General features: G+C 45.7%; 1 protein-coding gene across 10 annotated transcripts in view; it reads right to left on the bottom strand.

The window, feature by feature from the left end:
• Positions 1-24,599, bottom strand: part of NPAS2 (neuronal PAS domain protein 2) — a 166,746-nt gene that overhangs the window by 42,867 nt on the left and 99,280 nt on the right. For 8 of the 10 annotated variants that reach the window (XM_064572622.1, XM_064572626.1, XM_064572621.1 and 5 more), the window contains 3 exons: positions 18,658-18,812; positions 11,697-11,788; positions 7,114-7,203 (listed from right to left, as the gene is read on the bottom strand). In XM_064572622.1, the coding sequence (XP_064428692.1) occupies positions 7,114-7,203; positions 11,697-11,788; positions 18,658-18,812 (337 nt within the window). The remainder of the gene's footprint in view (positions 1-7,113; positions 7,204-11,696; positions 11,789-18,657; positions 18,813-24,599) is intronic. The other 2 variants (XM_064572623.1, XM_064572625.1) reach the window with 2 other exon arrangements.

Here is a 24,599-nt window from a genome sequence, read left to right as displayed (position 1 = left end):
CCGCCCTCATCTTCACATCCAAACAACGTCCAAGTGCTGAGACACTCCTCCCTCAAATTCTCTCAGATCCTCTCACCTCCCTTTATTCCCATGGCTTTGACCCCCAGTCTAGAACACCATCATTTCTTATCTGGGGCATGAACTGACCAAACTGGTCTTCCCACATTGACTTTTGTCCCTGTCCCACGTATTCTCCACCAGCAGCCAGAAGGAGGCCTGTATCAGATCAGGTCACCACCTTGCTTAAAATGATCTATTGGCAGGGGTGCCTGGCTGGCTCAGTCCATAGTGCTTGTGACTCTTGATCTCAGTGTCGTGAGTTCAAGCCCCATGTTGGGTATAGCCCTGACTTCAAAACAAAACAAAACAAAACAAAAACTGTCTGTTGGTGGCCAAATGCTCCCAGAATGAAGCCTGAAGCTCCCAATTCACTTCTGAGGCTCGTACTACTCCCCACCCTCCAAATTTCCTTTTCTCCAGTTGGCCAGCTTGCTCTTCCTTCTGGGCCTTCCCCAGGTTGCACCCCGAGGTGAGGACATCGTGCACCTCTCCGTGTGTTTGGCTAACTCCTGTACCTCCTTCAGGTCCCTGCTTTAAAGGCACTGGCCCTGAGGAAGCACCCATGGATGTCACCTTCACTGTTGGGGCTCTGGCCTCTGAAGCCCCCTGCTCTACTTGTTCTGCAGTCCTGTAAGTGCTGGGGAGGGGCAGGTCCCCCAGACGGGAAGGTGGAGAGAGGCCCAGAGGTCAGGACTGAAAGCTGGCTCTGCACCCCCATCAACCAAAAGATGAGGAAGCTGTGAGGGTGGCGTAAGCTGCTGGTCAATCACTCAATGAATGCTCAGTGTGATCAGGTGTTTCATAACCGTTCAGGAAAGTTCTCAAAGTTCTCTTGTTCGTTCATGTGCTGATGTGTGTCCTCTGCCTGCTTCATCCAATGGGAGCCCCAGGAGAGCAGGGACTCCATCTGCCTTCTTCACCCCTGGGTGCCTGACATTGAATGGTGCTTGGCCTTCGAGAAAAATGCACTGACTAGCTGAAAGAAGTGGCGGGGGGTGGTGCGCAAGCAAGACAACAGGAGTCAAAACAAGGCACCCCGAGAACACTGAGCGTGGTGTACAGAGTTCAGTCATATGGACAGAGAGGTTCCCAGGGAATGATTCCCACAGGGAGGAATCCCTGAGCAGGAGCTGAAGGACAAGATGGTGTCTGCCGGGCAGCCAGGGTGCTCCAGGCAGGAGGTACGGTGCGCACAAAAGCATCACAGGAGGGAGGAGAGCGGTGGAGGCAGGTGGTGCAAAGGGAAGCGAGGCCAGAGCCAAGAAGGCCACAGAGGAGTGAGTGCCTTGTTCTGTGCGCCTGGGGTGGGGGGGATGGGACCCACTGAGGGGCCGAGAGGAAGGGACGGCCAGACTGTACTTGTGCTTTCTGGCCTGAAGAGGGAGGGAACACAGGACACCACCAGGCTAGAGAAGGTCAGTCTGAACAGGCTCAGGGAAAGGGGGACGTGATGTGCAGGATAGAGAGTCCAAACAGGTCACGCAACAGAATCCACCCAATGCTGACTGAGGGCCACCGTGTGCCAGCCAGCACCTTGGGCACTGGGAAGAAACACAGGAAGCAGGGGAGGCCCTCCCCTCTTGCAGCCAGCAGTCCAGGGGCTGTGAGGAAGGGGGACACCACTTGGTGGCCGATGAAGGACAGGAGGTGGAAAAGGAGGGACTCCCAGCTCGATGGCGCCTGGGCTTGATCTCTGTGGGCAAAGACTCTGCGAACCCCTGACTAGCCTGTGCTATCATTTTCTCCTTCGGGCTCTCTCCAAGTTCCTTCTGATGTTCTTGATTTTATTTTAAGCTCATTCCCTTTAATTTTTTAGATGATGACTAATGCTCACAGATGACAGTAGTCTTTCTTCTTAAAGACACTGCAGATACAAGAAAATGATGACTAAGTCACTCCATGGCCTTTTCTTGGAGAGCCTGTTGGAAGCCCCCTTGCCCTGATGTGAGTATGACAGAGAGCAGGGTTCCGGGGCTGCCTGACTTAGCTGCTTCTGTGGAACACAGGACTGTGGGGGCACCTTGGGCTACAGGTTCCTCACAGAATAAAGATGAACCCCGGATGGAGGTTGGTGGGGTGGTGGTGGTAAGGATTGAGTTGACACCCGCAAAGGGCTCAGAGCCATCTCTTGCTATGTACTCACTATTATATTACTATTATGCCATTTCCACGTGCCGATAGGCAACACAAACAATGATGGTTTGAAAATTTAAACTCTGGTGCTTACAGGAGAATAAATTCTGTCTGCACTTGAACTATCCCTTGAATGAGCTGAGCTCTGTTTATTAAAATGACAGCAATTACAGAGACAAGGGAGGGCACGTGCCATCCGCATCCATCTTCCCAGCTGAATCACAGTGTTGGGAACATCATTTACCTGTTGGAGACAGAAGGTTCTCTACCCCAGCTTACTGATAGGTCCTTGGCTGCTTCCTCAAGAACCTTTACCAAAACCACTTTCACTACGAACACCTGTCCTAATTCCAAATCGCACATCTCCCGTGTTTCTTCTTGCGCCCCTCGGGAGCCTGGGGATGATCGGGAAGTGCTTCGGGACACAGCAAGGCATTGTCCTCTCTCCCTAGGAACCAGCAGCACCAGTTCGGTGGCACCCAGCCGAGTAAAAGGAGCCCACCCACGGAGCGCACAGAAGCCGGCTGGCTGAGTCGGAAGGGAGCTGGGTGGACCCTCTGTCCTGCAAGGTCCCAAACGGGCCCTGGCAGTTCTGGCTGGAGATGTGTTGGCCACGGTGAGAAGTCTTGGAGAAGGGGCAATCGTGAGATGTCGTGGAGGAGCCTCATGCTGAGAAGAGGCAGGAATGGGCTCCCCGAAGCAGTCAGGGGCTCAGTCTCCCTAAAGGGCCAGGGGGTTGGAGGCACATCCGATAGGCTTTGATGCAGTCTAGACCCAGAATCTAACTGATGGCCCAACGGTAATGCTTTCAGAAGCCAGTACTGGGAGTGACTTTGACCTTAGAGTCGTGAAGAATTAATTAGAATATAAAAGGTACGAACTATAAAGAATCTCTGTTCATGAAAAGAACCTAGAGAGGGAGAGATGAGCCACAAGATGAGAGAACAGATTTGTAACACATAAGCCATGGTGTAAGTCCTAAAATTAAGGTTCAGTGTTAAATGCTGCCTTGTCACCTAGCAAAACTGGGAGGCCCTCAACGGGCCCAACTGAAAGTTCTCCTTCACACTCTGCCCCCGTGGAAAGGTCCCCTAGCTAAACAATGCTCCTTATCGAGGGGGACGGGCACAGTTCCTGCTCATTGCTGGGTAGTGGGTTTAACTCCCTGCCAGCCTGTGGAATTATTCTAATAAACCAGTCTCACCCCTGTGGGGACCGGGGGTGCCCCACCCTCCTGTTACTATGAAGCCTGCTTCTCACAGCCCCTGCTGGTGCGGCCCCGTGTGGCCCCATGTCCTCACCTGCCAGGCTATGAACGCATGAGACCGGTAAACGGCTGTCAAGCTCATCTGTCCAGTGTTGGGTGTTGGGCCTTCAGCCGGACCTGTATCCTTAAGGCAGAGTGAGCAGGAGGCGATTCAGACAGTATCCGACAGAGGACTAGTGTCAAGAACCATGGAAAGAATGCCTCCAAATTACAAGAAACAAACCAGACAGTCCAGTAGGAGAATGGCAAAATACCCGAACAAGCACTGTGTTCACAAAAGAGGAAATCCAAATGGCAAACACGCATATGCAAAGACGCTCAATCGCATTAGTAATCGGGAGAAAGGCAAGTTAAAACTTCACGAGTTATGTTCACGTGCGAGACTGACAAATGCTAAGAAGCCTGACAATCCACGTTCTGTGACATGGGGCGCCTAGGACTCTCGACTCTGCTGGTGGAGGGTAGACTGGTGCAACCATTGTTAACGACCTGGTGTCATCTGGTACACCCGTGAAGGTGCCCGCACTCTCCAATCCGGCCATCCTACACGTAAGTTCTCTACGGCATGCTTGCAAATGTTCATCAGGAAACATATGCAGCATGTTCACCAAAGCACCTTCTAAGAGTTCCAACCAGGAATGGATGCAGAAATGTTAGCACAGGGCGCATGGGTGGCTCAGATGGTTAAGCGTCTGCCTTCGGCTCAGGTCATGATCCCAGGGTCCTGGGATCGAGTCCCGCATTGGGCTCCCTGCTCCTGGGGAGCCTGCTTCTCCCTCTGCCTCTCTCTCTCTCTGTCTCTCTGTCTCTCATGAATAAATAAATAAAATCTTAAAAAAAAAAAAAAAGAAATGTTAGCACATTCCTCCAATGGAATACTAAGCAGCAACGACATAAACCCGTGACCACCACTACTAACGGTGTGAGATGGATGGATCTCACAAACAACGTGGAGCAAGAGGAGTCCATTTCCTATTTTCCTAAAGTTAGCCAGAAGGGAATACTAAATCATATTGTTGAGTGACAAATCAAAAGTTGGTAGAACTACAAAGAAAACCAAGGAAGCAATGATCTTAAAAGCCAGGAAAATGGTCATCTCTGATTGGGAGGTGGGGGGGTGTGATGGGAAAAAAATACACGGGAGCTTCTATGGTTCCCAAACATAATTCTGTTTCTTCACCTCGGTGACAGCTACCTGTATGTTTGCGCTCACTTTATCATGAATTTAAACACTGAATGTATGTTTTATACATACTTCTGTATGCATGCTTTATAAAAATCAAAAGGCACATTAAAGTAGAAAAAATCGGGGCACTTGGGTGGCTCAGTCGGTTAAGCAGTTGCTCAGGTCATGATCTCAGGATCCTGGGATCAAGCCCCGCATCGGGCTCCCTGCTTAGCAGGGAGTCTGCTCCTCTTTCTGCCTGCCGATCCCCCTGCTTGTGCTCTGTCTCTCTCTCAAATAAATAAATAAAATCTTTAAAATAAAATAAAATAAAATAAAATAAAATAAAATAAAATAAACCAAACCTAACTGGTGACCTGGACTCTTTCAACCTGTGGCCAGCTCTGCGCTGCATGCAGCCACACCTACCATAGCCCACCTAGACAGAGCGAGCCCCCAGCTCAGCCCCCACCCAGAGCCATCTCTGACCAGATGCCTGGGATCAGGCGGGTCCTTCCAGCAGGTGAGGGGCAGGCCGGGGAAGGAAGGGCAGAGCAATGTCTCCTGGGAGGTGTTTCATGGACTTGCTGCTGTGTTGCGTGGTAACGTAAGCCAGGGGCTCTGTCTTTCCTTTTCTGCGACCTCCTCTCCCTGCTGTGACCCTTGCCATGGGAACTTGGCCCTTTATTCTACTTTCATCTTGCACTGCTTGCTGGAGCTTTCACTGGGAGAACCAGCATTCCACGGAAGTAGTTTTTGGTCTATAGATTTCTCCACATTTATAAGCACTTTTGCCTTAGATGATTTTCCTTTGGGGAGGTGGTGTTGTCCGTGCCCATATTTCTCCCTTTGGAGGCACCTCCCACTCCTGCCGAGCTGTTTGGATGGCTCCCGAGGTAGCAGCCCCATTTATGAACTCAGCCCCTCACTCAATGAATACTTAGGCACGTCGGGTCTGTGCTCAAGCCTGGAGACAGGAAATCTGCCGTATGGACCGGTAGCATGGTCCAGCCCACTAAGCAAACATCGCAATCATTAACAAATCAAAACAGCAACAGTGCAGGGGGTGGGCCGAAACACAAAGGTTAGACAAACAATGGGGTAATGCAAAGGCATCTGCCTAGCAAGGTAAAAACTGCTTTTTTGGGCTATACCGCACAGTGACCAGCAAAGGAAGAATGTGGACAGTGGCCCTGATCTGCATCATTTGCAGAAACGAAGTGATGGGGAGTAGCTTCTGAGGAAAAGGGTAGCCCAGGAAAATATGGAATCTTGGGCCAGTAGCAAAGCTGGGCTCATCACCCCAAGGAAGGCGAGCTGCTCACGGAACAAGGCTGCGCTCTCCCCCAGCACGTGCAGCTAAGGAGAGGGGGCCATGGTCCTCTGGTGTCTTCCTGGCCCAGGATTTCCTTTGTACAGGAACCAAGGGAAGTTGTGCTGGGAGTGGGGAGCGGTGGGGTTAAGTGGTTTGATAGGGCTTGTGGGGAGGAGAGAGAAGAGAGGAGGCTTTATCCCCATCAGGATGCTGCTGGTAGAACTGTCATTCAAAGTCACAGTCTGTAGGAATAAATAACGTGTGGCAGGAAATGGAAGGCTGGCCAAATGCCTTTGAGGGATCCCCAGAGGTGGACCGTCCACCAGCCAGGTGCTGCTTGGTGAGCCAGGTCCTTCTGACTGGGGGTTACCAGGTGCCAGGCAGGCTAAGGCAGAGAGGAGGAGGAGAGGGAGGGAGGAGGAGAGGCAGAGAGGGAAGAAGGTAGGGAAGGAGGGAGTAAGAAGGGGAGAAAGGAGCATCTAGGAGGGCCTTTGTCAAGCAGCACCCAGCCCGTCTCTGAGCCTCCATCTGGAGTCCCTGGGACAGCAGAGCTTGTCGTCCTGCCCACACCCTCCCCATTCCCCAAGGCCTCCCTGGTCCAAACAAACACATCTTCCCAGAATATTTCAACTCTCCCCCCACCGCCCCCATCACCCCTGTCACAGATCCTTTATTACCATTAAGTGTCACCACCTACTTGCAATCTCAGACATGTCCCCAAACCACGTCCCATCTCAAGCCATCTGCTGCGCATTCCTCCACCAGCTCTCAGTTCACCTGGGAGGTCGGCTTTTCCCTTCGTAGGATATACATCAGCCTCTGTCCAGGCTCTAAGATCTGCTAACTGTGCTAGGCCTCTGTCGTCAGCTCAGCTCCTGTGTGGTTTCTGGGGCACAGAAGGGTAAGGACCTGCACCCACATCCCCCTGCCAGGTTTTGCCATGTCGAGATCTGGGTGCCTTGTTTGTTCTAGAACAGCATATTCCTGCACCTGCCCTTCCTCTAGAAGACCCTCCCCCCCAGGACTCTGGCCTCAGCCTTGTTGAGGACACTCCTTAACCCTTCTTACACACAGACCCCCTCAGACCTACATCACCCCCGATCTGAGATCTGAATGGTTCTCAAGGGAAGACGATAATGTGGACTGGCAAAGGCCAGCAGAGCAGAAACTTACTGGTAAGTGCCCAAGGAGAGGTGTGATACTGTCAGAAACATACAGGATGCTGCCGTCCGTTGTCACTGCAATAATGAAGCCGTCCAGTGCCTGCAGAGAACCCAACAGTGGAAGGCTCCTTAGTGGCGCTTTTATGGAGGAGGATGTCACTGAAGCAAAGGATCCCCTATTATGACACTGAATTTACTTTGCAATTCTTAGAATATTTCCACAAATAACCTCACTGCACTTTTCAGCCTAGCACACAGGATGGTTTTGTATGCAGAATTTGTCTAGCCCAGGCAAACGGCTTGCTAAAGCACTAAAGGGCTCCCTGGAAAATCTGATCTCTTGGTATCCTAAAACTCAATTTAGCCATGGGAATTACCTAAGTAGTTTTAATGGTAAGCATCCCGTTGGGCTGGACCAGAAACATCACAGTTACCATTAAAAAGATGATATTTTATGGTTCCCATCCCCTGATCCCCAATATCGCTTTGAGTTCAGTGGTAAACATGGACCAGAAGGTATCGGACGGACCTAACAGGTGCATTAACAACTGTCGGTCAGGGTCGGCCTCTGCCCACATTCATTGCCACAGGAGGAGTGCCTCCCGAAGCAACTGTTTGTCAAGAACATTCGCTTTACTTGCTAAGTGTCTACTGTATGTGAGGCATGCTGCTCTAGGTGCTTCTGATAGAAAAGAAAGGATGCAGGCTGTTAATGTTTCCTCACACTTCTGCTGTTTTGTTTTTAGATTCCTTATTGGATGCTCACGATGCTTTCATAAGACACATCTGAAAGTTGATTTCTAAAATTCAGACTGTGTAATTCAGCAATGAATGGGGTCATCCTGGCAACGGGATATACGGGTGCCCCAAATAGAAGGAAAAGACTAAGACAAGCCCATCTCATTGGAAAATGAGTCTCTGAGGGAATTACGCTCAGGTGGACCGTTACTGTAAACCTATCACTTTGTACCGACTGCATCTTTGAAATAGCATCTTCCTCGAATGTGAGAATTTTTCCTCTTTAAAGGAAAAAAAAAAAGCCACACTGAAATATGTGCTTAGAAAGTTCTGGAAACATTTTGTATGCACTCGGCTAGTTCCTCCCAGGGTGTTACTGGAAGTCTGCACGGTCAAAGGGGCATTAATTTGTTCAGTTAGGAGGGTGCAGCTAGGTGCACTGCAACAGGAACCAGAAACGGTCCACTAACTGGGCATGGAGGGCACCGTGCCAGGATGGGAGAGAGCTCTCTTCACCAGGAAAATGAACACTAGGGTCATTTATTATTTTATCTTACATATTGCAGGATTTAAGACTGAAAAATAGATTAAAGCATGTTTCTTTTTTTTTTTTAAAGATTTTTTTTAAAGATTTTTATTTATTTATTTATTTGAGAGAGAGAGTGAGAGAGAGAAAGAGCACAAGAGGGGGGAGCGGGAGAGGGAGAAGCAGACTCCCCGCCGAGCAGGGAGCCTGATGCGGAACTCGATCCCGGGACTCCAGGATCATGACCTGAGCCGAAGGCAGTCGCTTAACCAACTGAGCCACCCAGGCGCCCTTAAAGCATGTTTCTTAAGAGGACCTCATCCTTTTGGGTTACATCAGTGGTTTTCAACTGGGGGCACTTTTGCCCCCTCTCCCCTCACCCCTGTTGGGAGACATCTAGCGATGGCAGCACACATTTTTGGTGGTCACTACTGGGGTGGGTGCTGTTGTCATCTAGTGGGTAGAGGCCAAAGATGCTCTGAAACACCCTACAATGCACAGGACACCCCCATAACAAAGAAGGTGTCAACAGGGCCGAAGATGAGAAATCCCAAATAAGATTTATGGGCCATGGTGAACCCAGAGGTATATCCTGGTACCTTTTGTTTCTTTTCCTAATGGTTTTTTCAGTTCTATTTGCGGCACTCCTAGAGATGAGCTTTAAGAGGTGGGAGCTGTTGAGGAGGTGAGTGGGACCTTTTTGGAAAAAGCAGGGCAGCATACTGGGAAAAGAGAAGCAGTCCAAACGATCTTCTTGCGCAGTGAGCCCAAGCCCCTCTTGGATTTCTAAAGCATGTGGGTGTTAAAAAGCTGAAGGTATTTATAGATGGGAGATAACTTTCATCAGCTTATTGGCGTCTTCCATTAAATGCACAAGAGGTGTGCTGAGTCCCTGCTTGGAGTGCACTTGCCGGGCTTTAGAGGGTCCCATCAGCCTGATCTGAGGGACTCAGCAGACTGACTGCAAAGTCGCAAAGTAAAGGTGACTGTGACGGCAGCTTTAGGGATGCCAAAATACCACAACGGCCCCAATTTTATACTTGCCACACACCAGAGGAAACGAAAACACCCCTTTCTGCCAATTCCTGATTCTGATGCTTCCTGTGTTCCTGGGGACAACCTCTGGGCTAAGAGAAAAGACGCTGAATACAATTCAGAAGAAATGCTACAAACTCACTAGGGACCAGTCAGCAAGAGCTGCTGCCCCTTCGTCTGAGTCGTCGTGTTCAGGTGCTTGTAGTCAGCATCTACGTCCGCTTACACGGTACCCGCCTGGGGGGTCTGCAGCCAAGGCACTTTTGTTCTTTCAAATCCCATGACTGTGCACAGCCTCCCGGAGTCTGGGCTGGGGCCTTTCTGAGAGGAGAGGGGAGGAGTTGGGACTCACATCAAGAGGGCACAGCACCCTGGGGCCTGATGGGTTCTGTCTGGATTTAAAACGGAACCTCACGGTTACCAAGACATGGCATCTGAATTCCTCACAGTCCCTGAAATGGCTCTGGAAAAGGAGAGGCTGTGTGGCTGGAAAGGGACACACACGAGTAAGAAGATGCCTAGTGGCAAATGGTGACAACCTCATCCTCTGGCCCGGGCCATCTGGGAGAAGATACTGCAAGTGCGGTTACTCATCGCCAGGTCTGTGTCTCCTGAAGGGCAACAGGTTGGAACAGAAGCTTAGAACAGTCAGAGATAAATCAGAAGCACTAGTGGGTGGGTTTCCCAGGCTCCTCAAAGCTGCAATTTGCCCAGAAGACCTGCTTGTTGCACAGGATTAACTTCAGGCTTAATTCACTCATTGGGCACGATTCCTTCAGATTCGCTTCAAGGAGTCTATACTGGGAGCTGAGGAACGTGCAGAAAGAATATACATACAAATCTAAAATCTTCTTTTTCTAGAAATTCCAGTCTCCCAAATCTCAGTCCTGCCTTTCAGCCCAAATATGTATCCATTTTTAACTTTCTAAAAGTCTTGTTTCCTCAGACACTTTTGATATCTTGAAACTCAGTGGGGGGGAAAAAAAAGAAAGATGTGCTACAGGCTCTTAAAAAGAGGCTGGGTGCTATAGGGTTATGCGTTTTAACTACTGTCCCTAAGAATTAAAAGATAAAACGGTTTATGTAAAGTAGCATAATGATGCATTAATTCAACATTATATTTCACAAGCTGGTCTAAATTTAACATACTTAAAATGCATTGCTTCTGGAGAAAGTTCTGTATTTTCTTTAAATATAGTTCACATGTAGATTTAAGTATCTTTCATTTTATGCAAATGTTCATTAATGCGCTTATATTTCATAATATTTGGACATCTTCATTCTGGCATTTTCTTACTCCAGTACTTTCTGTTTTCTGCATAGTTAATCTATGTAAATTAAAGTTTACATCAGTCTTATACACGCACCTAGGATGAGATATAGAAAGAAGCCACTCTCCAAAAACCCTGCCAGGAACCACTGACATGTAGCCAGCATCTAACTTCCTTTCGCTGAACTCATTTGTCTCGGTTTCCTCTTCTAAGTCAAGGGCCCAGGCATGCCACGTCTGGAGCCTTCTCTCCCTCCACTGCCATGTCCATACACTCCCAGCCTAATCCCCAGTTGAGATGTCAGAGCACCCCGCCGCATGTTTTTGTAGAGACTCATCCTCATCTGTACAGATGGGTTTCACCCAAATGTAAACACAGGACACTGAAGAAGGCCACTGGCCCAGCTCGGCCAGATTTCCACAAATTTAGCCCTGAAGATGGGTGTGGGCACTTAACTTTCTAGAGGAAGAAGTGTGAGCATCTTTCCCAGCCCAGAAATGGCATGTGCTGGGTGGGGAGGCACAGGGTCACTTACGGGAGACACCCACATGCTATGTTGATGTAATATGAGCTCAAGTTAAAAGCCTAACTTTAAAAGAAGACTTTTGTTTTCAAAATGTGTTCTACCGAGGGAAACATATAATCATATAATCACTGCATTCTAAAGAGGAGACTCTGAGCCACAAAACAGTGCAGAGATGTACATTTCCCTTCCCTCCTTCCCCTCCCTCTACCTACCTGCACCCTTGTCCCTCCCCGGGTCCCCCACTGGGTGTCCTCTAGTTGGGAGACCATGAGCGGGCTCGCCCTGCACACACTCACATCCAGTTTGGGGATTCTTGCTTATACTGCCAAACTAGCCAAAAAATAAGCAAGAGCACGCAGGGATTCAAGGGGTGTCTGTTTCAAGACCTCTTTCCAGGGTCAAGAACAGTTGTTTACTTTGGGCACCGGGTCTTATCTGGAACAAGCAGCTACATTTTGATTTGCAATGAATTAAGCTAATTTGAAAGTGCATTTCACCTCCAACATCAGCTGGGTGAATTCTTCATTACTGAGGAATGAAGGCTTCCAGTCCTGCTGAATATCACAGATTTCCGTTTGCGCTGAGACTTCTAAAAAAAAAAACAAAACCCATAAATAAACGGTTATAGTCAAAGGCACCTTGGAATTAGAATTAACAAATGAAGCACACTTATTTCTATGTAATTTTGTGTAAACGTCTGTGTTGTTTAAATTAAAGAAGCCCAGATAAGGAAATAGGTTACCCTGATGTCCAAGGACTAGGAACTTTGGATGTAATGGGCTTAAAGGCGTCTCTGGATGTTTTCACACCCTTTTAATGAGGCTTCAGGAGAAGAGTCCTCCGCCCTCTGTGTGGCCAGAGCGCCTGCCAGTAGCAGGAGCACAATGCCCTTGAATTTCGGCATGAAAAGCAGTTGGGAGTTAGGCAGTCGCCACCTATCAAGGCAATGGGAACAAAGACCGGGACGGTGGGACACAGCCCTAAGCTGCCTCTTCATGGTCAAGGCAAAGCAGAACACTTTAGAAATCTGTGGGATTTTCAAAAATTCCAGACACACCTTAGGCTTGTAGTAAATAACCTCCTATGTCTAGGCAGAATGTCATGTATTTTTCAGCATTTCCAGGTACTGAAGTACAACGCGTCAGACAAATACATGTTACTTAGTTGCTTTTAAAGCCAGAATTTATTCTTCTCAAACCTCTTCTGGATTGATCTATAGTTTGCTTGTTTCTGTTCTACCTTGTACTGAAGATGTTATTCATGTTTGTAAATTCAATAGTCATTGGAATACACACGACTCCTTAAATACTCGAGTTCTTTTGCATTTTTGAAAGTGGATTTTGTTTTATTACTAAAATGTCTCTGATAAGATTATTACAGATAGCTCAAATGCTGTATCAGATATATTTGTTTTTCCTTCAGCTGATCCTCCATCTTTTTTTTTTTTAAGATTTTATTTATTTATTTGATAGAAAGAGAGAGAGTACAAGTAGGCAGAGCAGCAGACAGAGGGAGAGGCAGAGGGAGAAGCAGGCTCCCCGCTGAGCAGGGAGCCCGATGCGGGACTCGATCCCAGGACCCTGGGACCATGACCTGAGCCGAAGGCAGACGCTTAACCGACTGAGCCACCCAGGCGCCCTTGATCCTTCATCTTAACCAACATTTTGCCCCACCTTATGTAGTAAGAGGTTTCTTTAGGGATTATTTTCGTGGTGCTACTGGGATGGTTTCTTCCTCCAAGATTTTGGAAAGAACAAGCTGTTGCTGCCCCGGTGGCCAGAGGCTGCACAACGTGAAATGCATCCTGGGAAGCCGAGGCAGGGTGCTACACGTAGTCCCAGACCAGTGTTCATTCTGGGGTGGGTGCCAGCCGAGGCAAGGAAGAAAGGGTGAAACTCTCATGTCCTCAAATGGTTGCCACAGTTTGGCCACTTAGAAAAGAGATCTACCCAGGCCATCTGAATAAATTAATGCCATAAGTGTTCTCCCTTGTTCCCCAACACATAAACTCATCTGTAATGTTCTTTTGACCGTTAGGATCAAGCTGTAGATTAACTGTCCAGGAGAAGAGTCTTCTCAGCAGCCCAAAGTTGATTTAGATAGTGGTCCATTCAACTTAATGGTAAAGGAAAATGAAAGGCCCATTTCTCTTCTGTTAAGTAAATTTTAGATCATTTAGTATGACTTAGATTCATTCTAAACACCAGCCTAATAATACTGAGAGCAGCCATTTCTTTCACTTTGTATTTCAACAATTTGATTGCAGTCCTTGGAAATTAAGGCTCACTTCACAGCATATTAAATAAATAAATTATATATGTTAGGTAAAATGTCTTAAGCCAGGTAAAAAAATGTTAAACTGGGAAATGAAGTTTAGTGTTATAATCATGTCTCCACTGGCATTTGATGTGACCAATATCATAAGCTACAGGTGACAGGGCAGGGTCAGCAAAGAGGTGTGGTGACAGCAGTTTCTAAATAGCAAGGGAAGCAAAACCACCTGAAATCATTTCTTTTTTGAAGAAAAACATTACAATTAACAGCTGAACCCCAAAATTCTAGTGTAGTGTAAATTGCAGTTGTGCCCTAGAGTGCTCACCTCCCAATTGTTCCTGGTAGGTGTGAACAAGGAGCAGTATGTCTCTGGGTTACGTGTGGTCAAAGAAAAGTCTGGGAAATAGGGCAGAAAGTCTCTACTAAGTTGGGTTAATATTATCCTGTCCACCAGAGACATTTCTCTTTGTGTTGCAGCTTCTCCCCATGCCCCTAGTCCCTATCCACTAAGGCAGACAAATTGAAGGGGCATGAAAGAGGAATATGATTTGATGTTGGATGAAATCAGCTTGAGATTCACACAAGAAAAGGAAAGCATGCAGGTCAGCCTGGTCCTGTAGAAGTAACATTTAGATGGATGTGGATAAAGACATGCAATACACTTTGCTGTTTACATAATTTAGTGATTTATCTCTTATAACAGACACAGATGACACAAAATTTAACTACAAAGAAACATGGTCAGGTTCTCATTTTGATTTGGATTCCTTCAAAAAGAATATGTATCCATTCCAGGATCCAGATTTGCCTTCCAAGCTGAGAAAAAGGGGATGCTTGAACAATTATTGAGGAAAAAGTCATTATAAAGAATGATAATGACTACCTAGACTTAATCATCTTTTCTGACTTATCCTGTGGTCTTCCTGTATCATGAAGGCAGAAAGCATGTCTAAACCCACTGTTCTTAACCCTGGCTGCACACTGGAATCACCCCGCAAGTTCTAAAATACAGATGCTGGGCCTCACCCAGTAGTGTGCTGGTAAAAGGCTTTCCCTCCCTAAAGAAAAAAGAAAGAAAGGAAAGAAAGGAAAGAAAGGAAAGAAAGAAAGAAAGAAAGAAAGAAAGAAAGAAAGAAAGAAAGAAAGAAAGAAAGAAAGAAAGAAAGAAAAAAAAAAAAAGAAAATGAAAAAAAAAAAAAAAAGCCCTGATTTATAGTGCTTTCCCATTTCTGTGGTGTAAATACTCACACAGTGGCTAATTTTAAGCTGTCAACTGGCTTGCAAAACTCCTGAAAATTTAACAATCATCTTTTGCAAGTCAGGATGAGCCAGCTCCAGCTCACCACTGGGGTTCCACCCCTAGATATTCTGATTTATTGGTCCCTGAGGTGTGACCCAGTTATATGTATTTTTAAAACTCCCCAGGTGATTCTAATGGGTGGTCAAGGTTGAGAACCAGTAGGCTAAATGGCTACACTGATGGGCAGCTACAGCACAGTTATGATACAAATATCCCTAAGAGTTCCATAAATTATGCCTTGTGGAAAAACAGCATGGTGTAGTATTAAAAACTTGGGATCTGGAGGCAGACTGCACTGTATAGATTCTCCCTGGCTGTCTGACTTGGGTGAGTGGCCTAACATCTCTGTGCCTTGGTTGTCTCATCTGTGAAATAATATTAACTCAGGGGAGCTGATGTGAAGCTCACATGTGTTCCTATACAAGAGTCCTTAGAACAATGCCTGCCTGACCCATGGGGAGCCCTGAATAAATGCTGACCATGTTGTTCTCTGCCCTATTGTGGATGCTTGTGGAGTTCATGTCCATTTGGATTATAACTGAAGTTATTGTTTGTTTTTATTTTTTGATTTAATCCAAATTTTGGCCCACTGCGGTATCTCTCCATAAAATCTACCATGAATTTTCTGCTTTCTTTGGAATATAAAATCACAAAGGATGAATGAGATCCGCAGGTGATCACGGTTGCATTTAAGAGGGCTGGGCAAAGTAGGCCTTAGTCTTATAAAAAAGGTGAGATGGAGATGGGCACTCCTGGTGTTAGGAGGCTGCGTTTCTGCTGACTGATTCTTTCCAGGTCCCAATTTGACAATTCTGTAATTCTGCAGCAGACAGAGCCCAGCATAAATGTCACACTGATGAACTTGATCCCAGCTGTCCTATTTAACAGCTGTCCTGCTTCTCAGTGGCACTGACCTAGTTTGAGTAATTTGTGCAAAATATCTTGGTAATCGCACCAACCTGCTATTTCACTTAGCCAAATCATTATTTAGGAAACATAACCATTCTGATTAAATTATTGGGGCAATCGAATACTGCTGCAACACTTTATTCCAATCCTGCTTGATTGTTCTTCCCTGACTTTTAACAAAAGCAATTAACATATTCTTTACACTCCCCTGGGCAGCTTTGGAAGAAAAAGAAGGAGGATATATCATTACTGTCATCTTTTTAATAGGTATATACAATTATTAAAGAAATAATAAAAGAATAGCAAGTATAATGAAACTTTCTAATGTCCTAGCTGTGCCCTCTTCCATGAAATCATCTTGTCTAGGAAAACATTCAGTGAAAGAGAAGTATCACGGTGAGCACAGAAGAATCGTAATTATCTCCTCAATAACCTGACATTTCTGACTTTATTATGTTTGGTGTCATGGTGAAGAAAAAAAAAAAAGAATTCTGCTCTTCTTGCTTGTTAATATCTACTGAACCCTCTTAACTCTTCTCCAGTTTTTTTTGTACCATCCATAGGTGAGTAGCGGGGCAGGGTGGTCAGTGCTAAGAGGTAAAAGGGTTTAAAGGAAAAAGGTAAAAGAGAAAGACATAAGTCTTTCTTATGTTTCTTAAGTTTGAGAAAGACATAAGGTCAAGGATAGATTCAAGTGGTAACTTCATATAATGGAATACTATATACCAATGAAAATGAACAAGCCAGAACACTGGAAAAACACAGATTAACCTCATAAACATCATGTTTATAATCTATGATTCCATCTGAATAAGTCCCAATAGCCCGACTCTAGTATTAGAAGTCAAAACAGAGATTACTTTCTGGGGAGAGCAGAGGTAATAGGAAGGAAGGGGCATCTATTGGGGAAGCTGGTATTTATTGACCTGTGTGTTGGTTTCCTAGCTGTGTTTACTAATATATAGTGTGATAAGTAACTCAACTGTACAGTTATTATTTGTGTATTTTCTGTAAGTCTTAAAACGTTTTTAAAAAAGAAAGGAATGTTGGAATAACCGGATATACACATGCAAAAGGATGAATTTCAACTCCCTATCTGACTCCATATACAAAAAATAACTCAAAATGGATCATATACCTAAATGCTAACCCTGTAGATTATATGCATGATGTTTAATCTATGGCTTAAAACTATAAAACTCTTAGAAGAAAACATAGGTGATGTAAATGTTCATATCCTTAGATTAGACCATAGTTTCTTAGATAAGATACCTAAGACACACACAACCGACAACAAAAAAAAGATAATTGGACTTCAAACTTGGAAACTTTTGTGTGTCAAAAGACATCAGTAAAACAGTGAAACGCAACCCATAGAATGAGGGGAAATATTTGCAAATTATATATCTGATGAGGGTCTAGTATCCAGAATATATGAACAACGCTTACAACTCAACAACAAAAAGATAGATAATCCAATTAAACAATGGATAAAGGATTTGAATAGACATTTCTCTAAAGAAGATATACAAATGGCCAATAAGTTCATGAAAAGCTGAACACTATTAATCTTTAGGGAAATGCAAATCAAAACCATAATGAGATAATTGCTTCATACTCCCTAGGAAGGCTATAATAAACACCACACACACACACACACACACACACACACACACACACAACCAGACAATAACAACTGTTGGTGGGGATGTGGAGAAATTGAAACCCTCATACACTGTTGCTGGGAGTATAAAATTGTGGCTGGGTGGCTCAGTCGGTTAAGCATCTGCCTTCGGCTCAGGTCATGATCCCAGGGGTCCTGGGATCGAGTCCCGCATCCAGCTCCCTGCTCAGCGGGGAGCCTGCTTCTCCCTCTGCCTGCCTCTCCCCTTGTTTGTGCTCTCCTCTCAGACAAATAAATAAAATCTTTTTTAAAAAATAAAATTGTCCAGCTGCTGCAGAAACCAGTTTGGCAGTTCCTCAAAAAGTTGAACTTGAATTACCACTGGACCCAGCAATTCTAATCCTAGATATATATCCAAGAGAACTGAAAATATATAACCACGCAAAGAACTGTACATGAAGCATTATTCATAATGCCTGAAGAGTGGAAACAATGCAAAAGCCATCAACTGATATATGGTTAAGCAAAACATGGTATATCCATACCATAGATATTATTGGCCATAATGTGGAGTGAAACACAAGTACTTGTTAAAATATGGATGCTAAGTGAAAGAAGCCAGAAACCAAAGACCACATATTGGATGGTTCCAGTTGTATGAAATGCCTAGAATAGGCAAATCTAGAGGGACAGAAAATAGTTGAGGGGTTGTCAGGATTTGGAGGGAGGGGAAATAGGGAGTGACCGCTTTATGGGATGATAAAATTAGTGTTAACAGTGGCACAACCTCTTGGATATACTAAAATCGCTGAATTAAAAACTTTAGAATGGTGAATTTTATGGCACTTGAATTATATCTCAATAAAAAAATGGATGTGACAGTAAGTAAGTTACTGATTTTCAATTTATTTTTTCCATGGTGTAGCTCAGAAAGCTAAAGAGTTCAGGGGCCATGGCAGAGGTGGTTGGACAAACCAGGCCACTTTGCTCCAGTGGAAAATGAATTCTTGGGCATTGCGTCTCTTCAGAGCTGAATGAAAAATGCTTGCTGCAGATATTTTTAATCAAGACACTCCCACTGTTAATGCCACTCCACTTAGGCTGGATTCTACCTGTGAGGCTGCTCTGGATTCTCTCCTCTGGCTAATAAAGCAATTTGGGAGGTGAGTGTCCTTTCCCAAACCTGCTGGAGGTGGGATATTAAAGAGGGTGGAGTGCCTTTGCAAGAGGAAACCTGTGACTGATGAGATCGGGCTTTGCTGGAGAGAGAGAACCAAGCAGAAGACCAGCTTGATGAAGTCATCGCCACATGAGAGGACAGGAATGGAATAAAAATGGAGAGAAACGTAACCTTTACCATTGTGTTTCTGCAAAAATCCAATGACCTTTTCCAGCACAGTTGTTTTGTCCATTTTCCGCGTGTTGCCAGGGAGCATGGAGCTAAGCTCTTTGATGAGAACATTGAACTGGTCCCGACGCTTCTTCTCAGATTTGTTTCGAGAAGCTCTGTAAACACAGAACACACCGGTTACTAGAACATTCCACTGCATAAAGGCTTTATTATGAAATGGAAGTCTTTTCCATCAGAGTGTGTTCTGTTGTGATCATCTTATCAGAACTCTTTCAGGGAAAATAACATTCGCCACATTTCAGAGTTGGATAATGGGGACAGAAAAATGTTTTGCCAGACTTCTGGCCACAAAGACAGACAGTGCTAATAAGTAAGTTCTGACTCAGATGCAAAATCTTATAGATTAGCTCCGTTGCCGGATGCTGTTCAGTCTGACTTCATGGAGCTTTAAACTTCAGAGAGCAAATGACATGCTGTGTACATGGGGGCAGCCCACAGGGTTTTGCTCTGAGAGCCCTTCCTTAGGCTCTAACCATGTCCCCTCCACCCCGGAGCACCCAGTCCTAGGCATCAGGTTACTAGGGGAAACCAGGTACCCTGAGAGTCGGGCAGAGAGCCATGCCGCACAGGGCGTATGTCCTGGCCCCTGCCCCAGAGCTCATCATCCTGTGTGGAGATGAGGCACAGACACACCCCACACAAAAATGTCTGCAAGCCGTGCTCGACCTGGGGCCAACGTACGACAGAGAACATGGATGGCTGTCAAGCTGCTAAGAGCGGATGAACCCTTTTAGAGATGACTTAGAGGAGCCTTAAATGCATAATACTAAGCGGAAGAAGCCAATCGGAAAAGGCTACCTGCTGCATGATTCCAGCGATATGACATTCTGGAAAAGACAAAACTATGGAGACAGTGAAAAGATCATGGCTGCCAGGGACTGAGGTGGGGACGGATGAATAGATTTTTAGGGCAGTGAAACTCCTCGGTATGATATTATAATGGTGGATCCACATCATTTTACATTTGTCCAAACTCAAAGAATGTATAATACCAAGAGTGAGTGCTAATGTAACCTATGGACTCTGGGGGATAATGATGTGTCAAGGTAGGTATATCCATTGTATCCACTGGTGGATGTTGGTAACAGGGAGGGTGTCCATACACAGGGACAGGGGATGTATGGGAACTCTCTGTACCTTCTGCTCTGTTTTTCTGTGAACCTACAACTACTAAAAAAAAAAAACCAGTCTATTTAAAAAATGACACACTACACAGCGCATCTACACAGAGATCAAAGTAGAGCTGCTTGGCTTGAGAGGAGGGGACCTCTGAAGAAGCCTGGGATCCTCAGGAACCAGAACCGGAAAGCACGGCTATAATGGCTGTTCTAGAAATAGCCAGACAAGGAGCACGTGTCACAGTTAGCCTGCCCTCACCCCGAGGAGGTCTGGGAAGGAGCAACACTCCAGAGGTCTTGACCTTTAATGACACACCACAGACCCAGGGGCTGGCTCTCCGCCCCACGGGACCAGCCCCCCATCAACAGTCACCTTGGCCAAAGGGGATCGAGAGCTGACCCACCTTCCTCATTTCACCCAGGATGCACTTGTTCCACAGTCAGCTCACTGAAAGAATAGGAGCGACAGCTGCGGGGCCCATCAAACGTGGTCTACCTGCTGCTCCAGGTACCCTGGGGCCTGGCATCAAGGTGCCCAGGGCAGCCGATCACTTACCAGGAGGCTACTGGCCAATGTGCAGTCAAGACAGGGTGCTGGTGGCTTGTGACAACTCAGCAAATTCCCATCAGAGGGCTTCAGCTCCCTTGGGGTAGGTATCCATATCTACAGGTATCAGCATCAATAAAGATTCTGCTTCCCCAAAGAGCCCCGGCAAACACGGGGACACAAGGCAAATATCCTCTTCTTAGATGTCACGGTGGCCATAACCACTCTGCTTGCCTCTGCTAAGGACACACGATCTGCCTTTATTTCAACACACCTGTTGACAAGCCATCCTTTGCTGATTATATCTCAGTTTGGGTTCCTTCCTGATAATACCCGAGGCAATTCTTACCTCAAAGCTTACCTCAAGTGTGTGATCACTACCCATACATAAGGGTCTCCGTATCCTGACTTTTCCCTCATTCCTAACCTTTCTGGATTTGGGGAGGACCTGACACCCTTAAGGGGTTTCTACAAAGGCCTCATTCCTAGCCAAGTAACCACCCTCATATATGTGTTCTCAGACTTATAGACTGAACGCAGGTGTCCAAGGAAGATGCTAAGGTGCCTTTTGCGAGTCTAGGGTAAAAAGCATAATGTTCAAACACATAGGAGAGAAGAAAGGAACCTTTTAACTTTCTGAGTGACTGTCTATGCATTATAAATAATTTTTTGGCCTAGATTTTAAAGAGTGACATGCAGCCTCCTTAGCCAAAAAAAGCTCTGTTCCTGTCCTAGTTTGCCCATTATAAATTATTTGTGAGCCGATAACACCCAGCTCATTATTAGTCTGTTCTCTTCTTCAATGGGTGTAATGAAAACCAACATGGCCTGGCAGAGAATACGATGAAGGCTTATATCATTAGTGACAGAAACACAAACTTGTTTCTGTCAGTCTCCGCCTGGGACACACTATGGTGCCCACTGGAAATCGGTCATTGTCAGCTGGATCTGCAGCTCTGAGGCAAGAGAAAGAAAATGAGCCTCGAATGACCTTATTTCCAACAAGGAGGTCATCTTGGCAGGCCCAGAGACACCACACACAAGGCACCGGGACAACCAGCTGAAAGGCACTTACTTCATCAGCCTCTGGGTTTGATTTTTCTTTTACGTCATTATTTACATTCAATAAAATTCATCCATTTTAAGCGTACAGTTTGATGAATTTTGGTAATTGTGTAACCACCACCCAAACCCAGAGTCGAAATAGTTCCCTCGTCCTGAAAGGTGTTCTCCTGTGTCTTGGGGGTGGAGCTTCCCTCGATGACAGCCACAGGAAACCACTGATTTGCTGTCACTTTAGTTTTGCCATTTTTAGAATTTCATATAAATAGAATCAGACAGCATATAGACTTGAACATACAATTAGCGTTAAGTTTCTGAGATTCATCCATGTTGTTCCTTTTGACGGCTGACTAGTATTCCACTGGGTTGTTTCCCACTTTAGTTTTGCCATTTTTAGAATTTCATATAAATAGAATCAGACAGCATATAGACTTGAACATACAATTAGCGTTAAGTTTCTGAGATTCATCCATGTTGTTCCTTTTGACGGCTGACTAGTATTCCACTGGGTTGTTTCCCGTTCAGGGCGATTGAGAATAATGCTGCTCTGAGTATTCACATCCATGTCTCTGTGTAGACACAGGCACACCTTTCTCCTGGGTAAATACATAGGTGTGAAATTGCTGATTCATAGTCTAAGTGTATGTTCACCGTGATTAGATATCGCCATGCTGTTAGGCCAAGGGGCTGGACCGTGTCTGCACGTCCACCAGCAGTCTATGAGAGTTTGTGTTCCTCCACATGCTTGTCAACACATGGTACTGTCAGTCTCTTCCCACTTTAGGCACTGTGATGTTTCCTCATTGTGGTTTTAATTTGCATTTTTCTGATGACTAATGACGTTGGACACCCCTTCAGATGCTTAATGTTGTTTCATATATTTTCTTTTGTAAAATGTCTGCTCAAATCTTCTGCCCATTTTTCAATCGGGTTGTTTGTCTTCTTATTGAATTGAACAGAGAGAGGGGGGAGAGAGAGAAAGAGAGGAGGGCTGGAAGGGAAGTTGTGTGTGTGTGTGTGTGTGTGTGTTAAATATACATTGATACAAGCCTGAACCTTTGGTTTTGAATGCAGGGCTCAAAAAGCCCCAGGTGATCTTTTCTGGTATCCCTCAAGGGACAATGTTTCCATAGATAATTCGTCGGGCACTTACTATGTAACAGGCACTATTTTAAATCTTTACATACATTAATTACTTTAATCCTCGCAATGACCCTTTAAGATAGATACTATAATTCCCAGTTCACAGATGAAGCAGCTGAGGCACTGAGACGTTACGTGACTCACTGAAGTCACATGACTGGGAAATGGTGGAGCTGGCCGGCTTGGGTGCCCGTTCCATGAAGCAGCGCACCCTCCTGCCTCCTACAGCTCCCTCCAGAACCATCGTGAAGGTATCTGTTATGGAGCTATGCACCAGTGCTCTGGGAGCACAGGACTAAGAGTGACAGATTCTGGCTGCTTGGGGTTATAGCACAGAAACAAAACATATTCTGCAGAAAAATGGCATTGCATGCTAATAGGATGATGGTAGCTATGTTCAGGGAAGAATACCGCAGAAAATCAACTTAAAACAGCCAACTGAAAGAAGCTTAGAGTCTAGAGGAAGAGGTGCAATTCACACATCAGGTGCAATGTGATATGGGTTAGGAGACAAGTTTAGACAAACTGCCAAAGGAGTTCAAAAGGGAAGGAGATCAGCCATGTGAGGTGGTCAGGGAAGCCCTCAGGGGAGGGGATGATGCGAGGTGGCCCGGAGGGGTGAGTGGGCAGGTGGTGGGGAGACAACCAAGGAAGAGCCGAGTGGTCAGCTTTGACAGGACAGTTGGTGACATGTGGGAAAGTAAAGTGAGAGAGAGGACAAGAAGAGTGAGGCCAACCACAGAGTCTCAAATGACAGTACAGGCAATTTGGTCTCAGCTTTTGATGAGTCCGGGACAGGGTACTGATGGGCAGTCTGGGGGAGGGAAAAGGTTAGGACATCACGAGAAAGGGGAGAGGGACCCAACTCAGGGGGAAGTGAGCAGAGACTGGAAGAAGAGGTGAGGGTGGTCGGGCACAGGACCACAGTGCCCTGCATGGCTACGGGCTGTGTGCCCCAGCTCGGTACTAACCAAACCCCTTGCTGAGGAGATAGGGGAGAAAGTGGGGAGCCTCACCTGAATTTCATTTGTCTAAGAAAAAGTAATGCTGATGGTATATACTTTTAAAATTTTTACTCTCGAAATGAACATATAGTAAACCTGACTTTTTCTTTTGGGCACAGTTCTATAAATTTTCGCATGCGTATAAATTCATGTAACCATGATCACAACCAAGAGACAGAAGAGTTCCCTCTAAAGCTCCTTCATTCTCTCCACACCTGTAACCCCAGGCAACCCCTGTCCTGTTCTCCATCACCATGCTATGCTCTCTTTTGGAGAATGTCATGGAAATACAACCATACAGCACATACGCCCTGAGCCTGGCTTCTTCTACCCACAGAATGCCTCTGAGATTCATTCAGGTTGCTGTGCATACTGTACCTTGCCCCTTCGTAATGCTGAGAACTGGTTTTCTATTGTATGGCTGTCCCGCAGCTGGTTTATCCATTTATCTGCAAAGGAAATTTGGGTTGGTCCCCCCCCTTTTTTTTTTGGTGGTTATGAATAGAGTTGCTGTAAACATTTGTGTACAGGTATCTTGTGTGTGAACACAGGTTTTCAGCTCTCTGAAATGAGTAACCTGGGTCCTACAGAAAATGTACATTTAACTTCATAAGAAACTGCCAAACCGTTTCCCAGAGTGGCTTTACCATCCTACCTCCTCACCAGCCATGTAGGAGTGATCCAGATGTTCTACATCCTCAAGGGGGAGTTAGTATTGTCAGTACTTGTAATTTTAGCTAATCTAAGAGATATGCAGTATTATCTCATTGGGGCTTAAATTTGCATTTATCTAATGGCTAATGATGTTCTTTTTTTTTGCCATTTGTATATCTTCTTTGGTGAAGCATCTGTTCATGTCTTTTGCCCATTTTTAAATTGGGCTTCTTGTTTCCTTACTTTTGAGTGTTAAGTGTCCTTTATATATTCTGACACAAGGCCTTTGTCCGACGTATGATTTGTCCATGTTTTCTCACAGCTTACCTTTTTATTCTCTTAATAGTGTCTTTC

Source organism: Mirounga angustirostris, unplaced genomic scaffold, assembly GCF_029215605.1.
Source record: "Mirounga angustirostris isolate CCGP_5_RB_7025 unplaced genomic scaffold, mMirAng1.0.hap1 SCAF_10, whole genome shotgun sequence".
Lineage (NCBI taxonomy): Eukaryota > Metazoa > Chordata > Mammalia > Carnivora > Phocidae > Mirounga > Mirounga angustirostris.
Note: the sequence above shows the minus strand (reverse complement) of the source record. Positions and strands in the feature narration are given on the sequence as shown.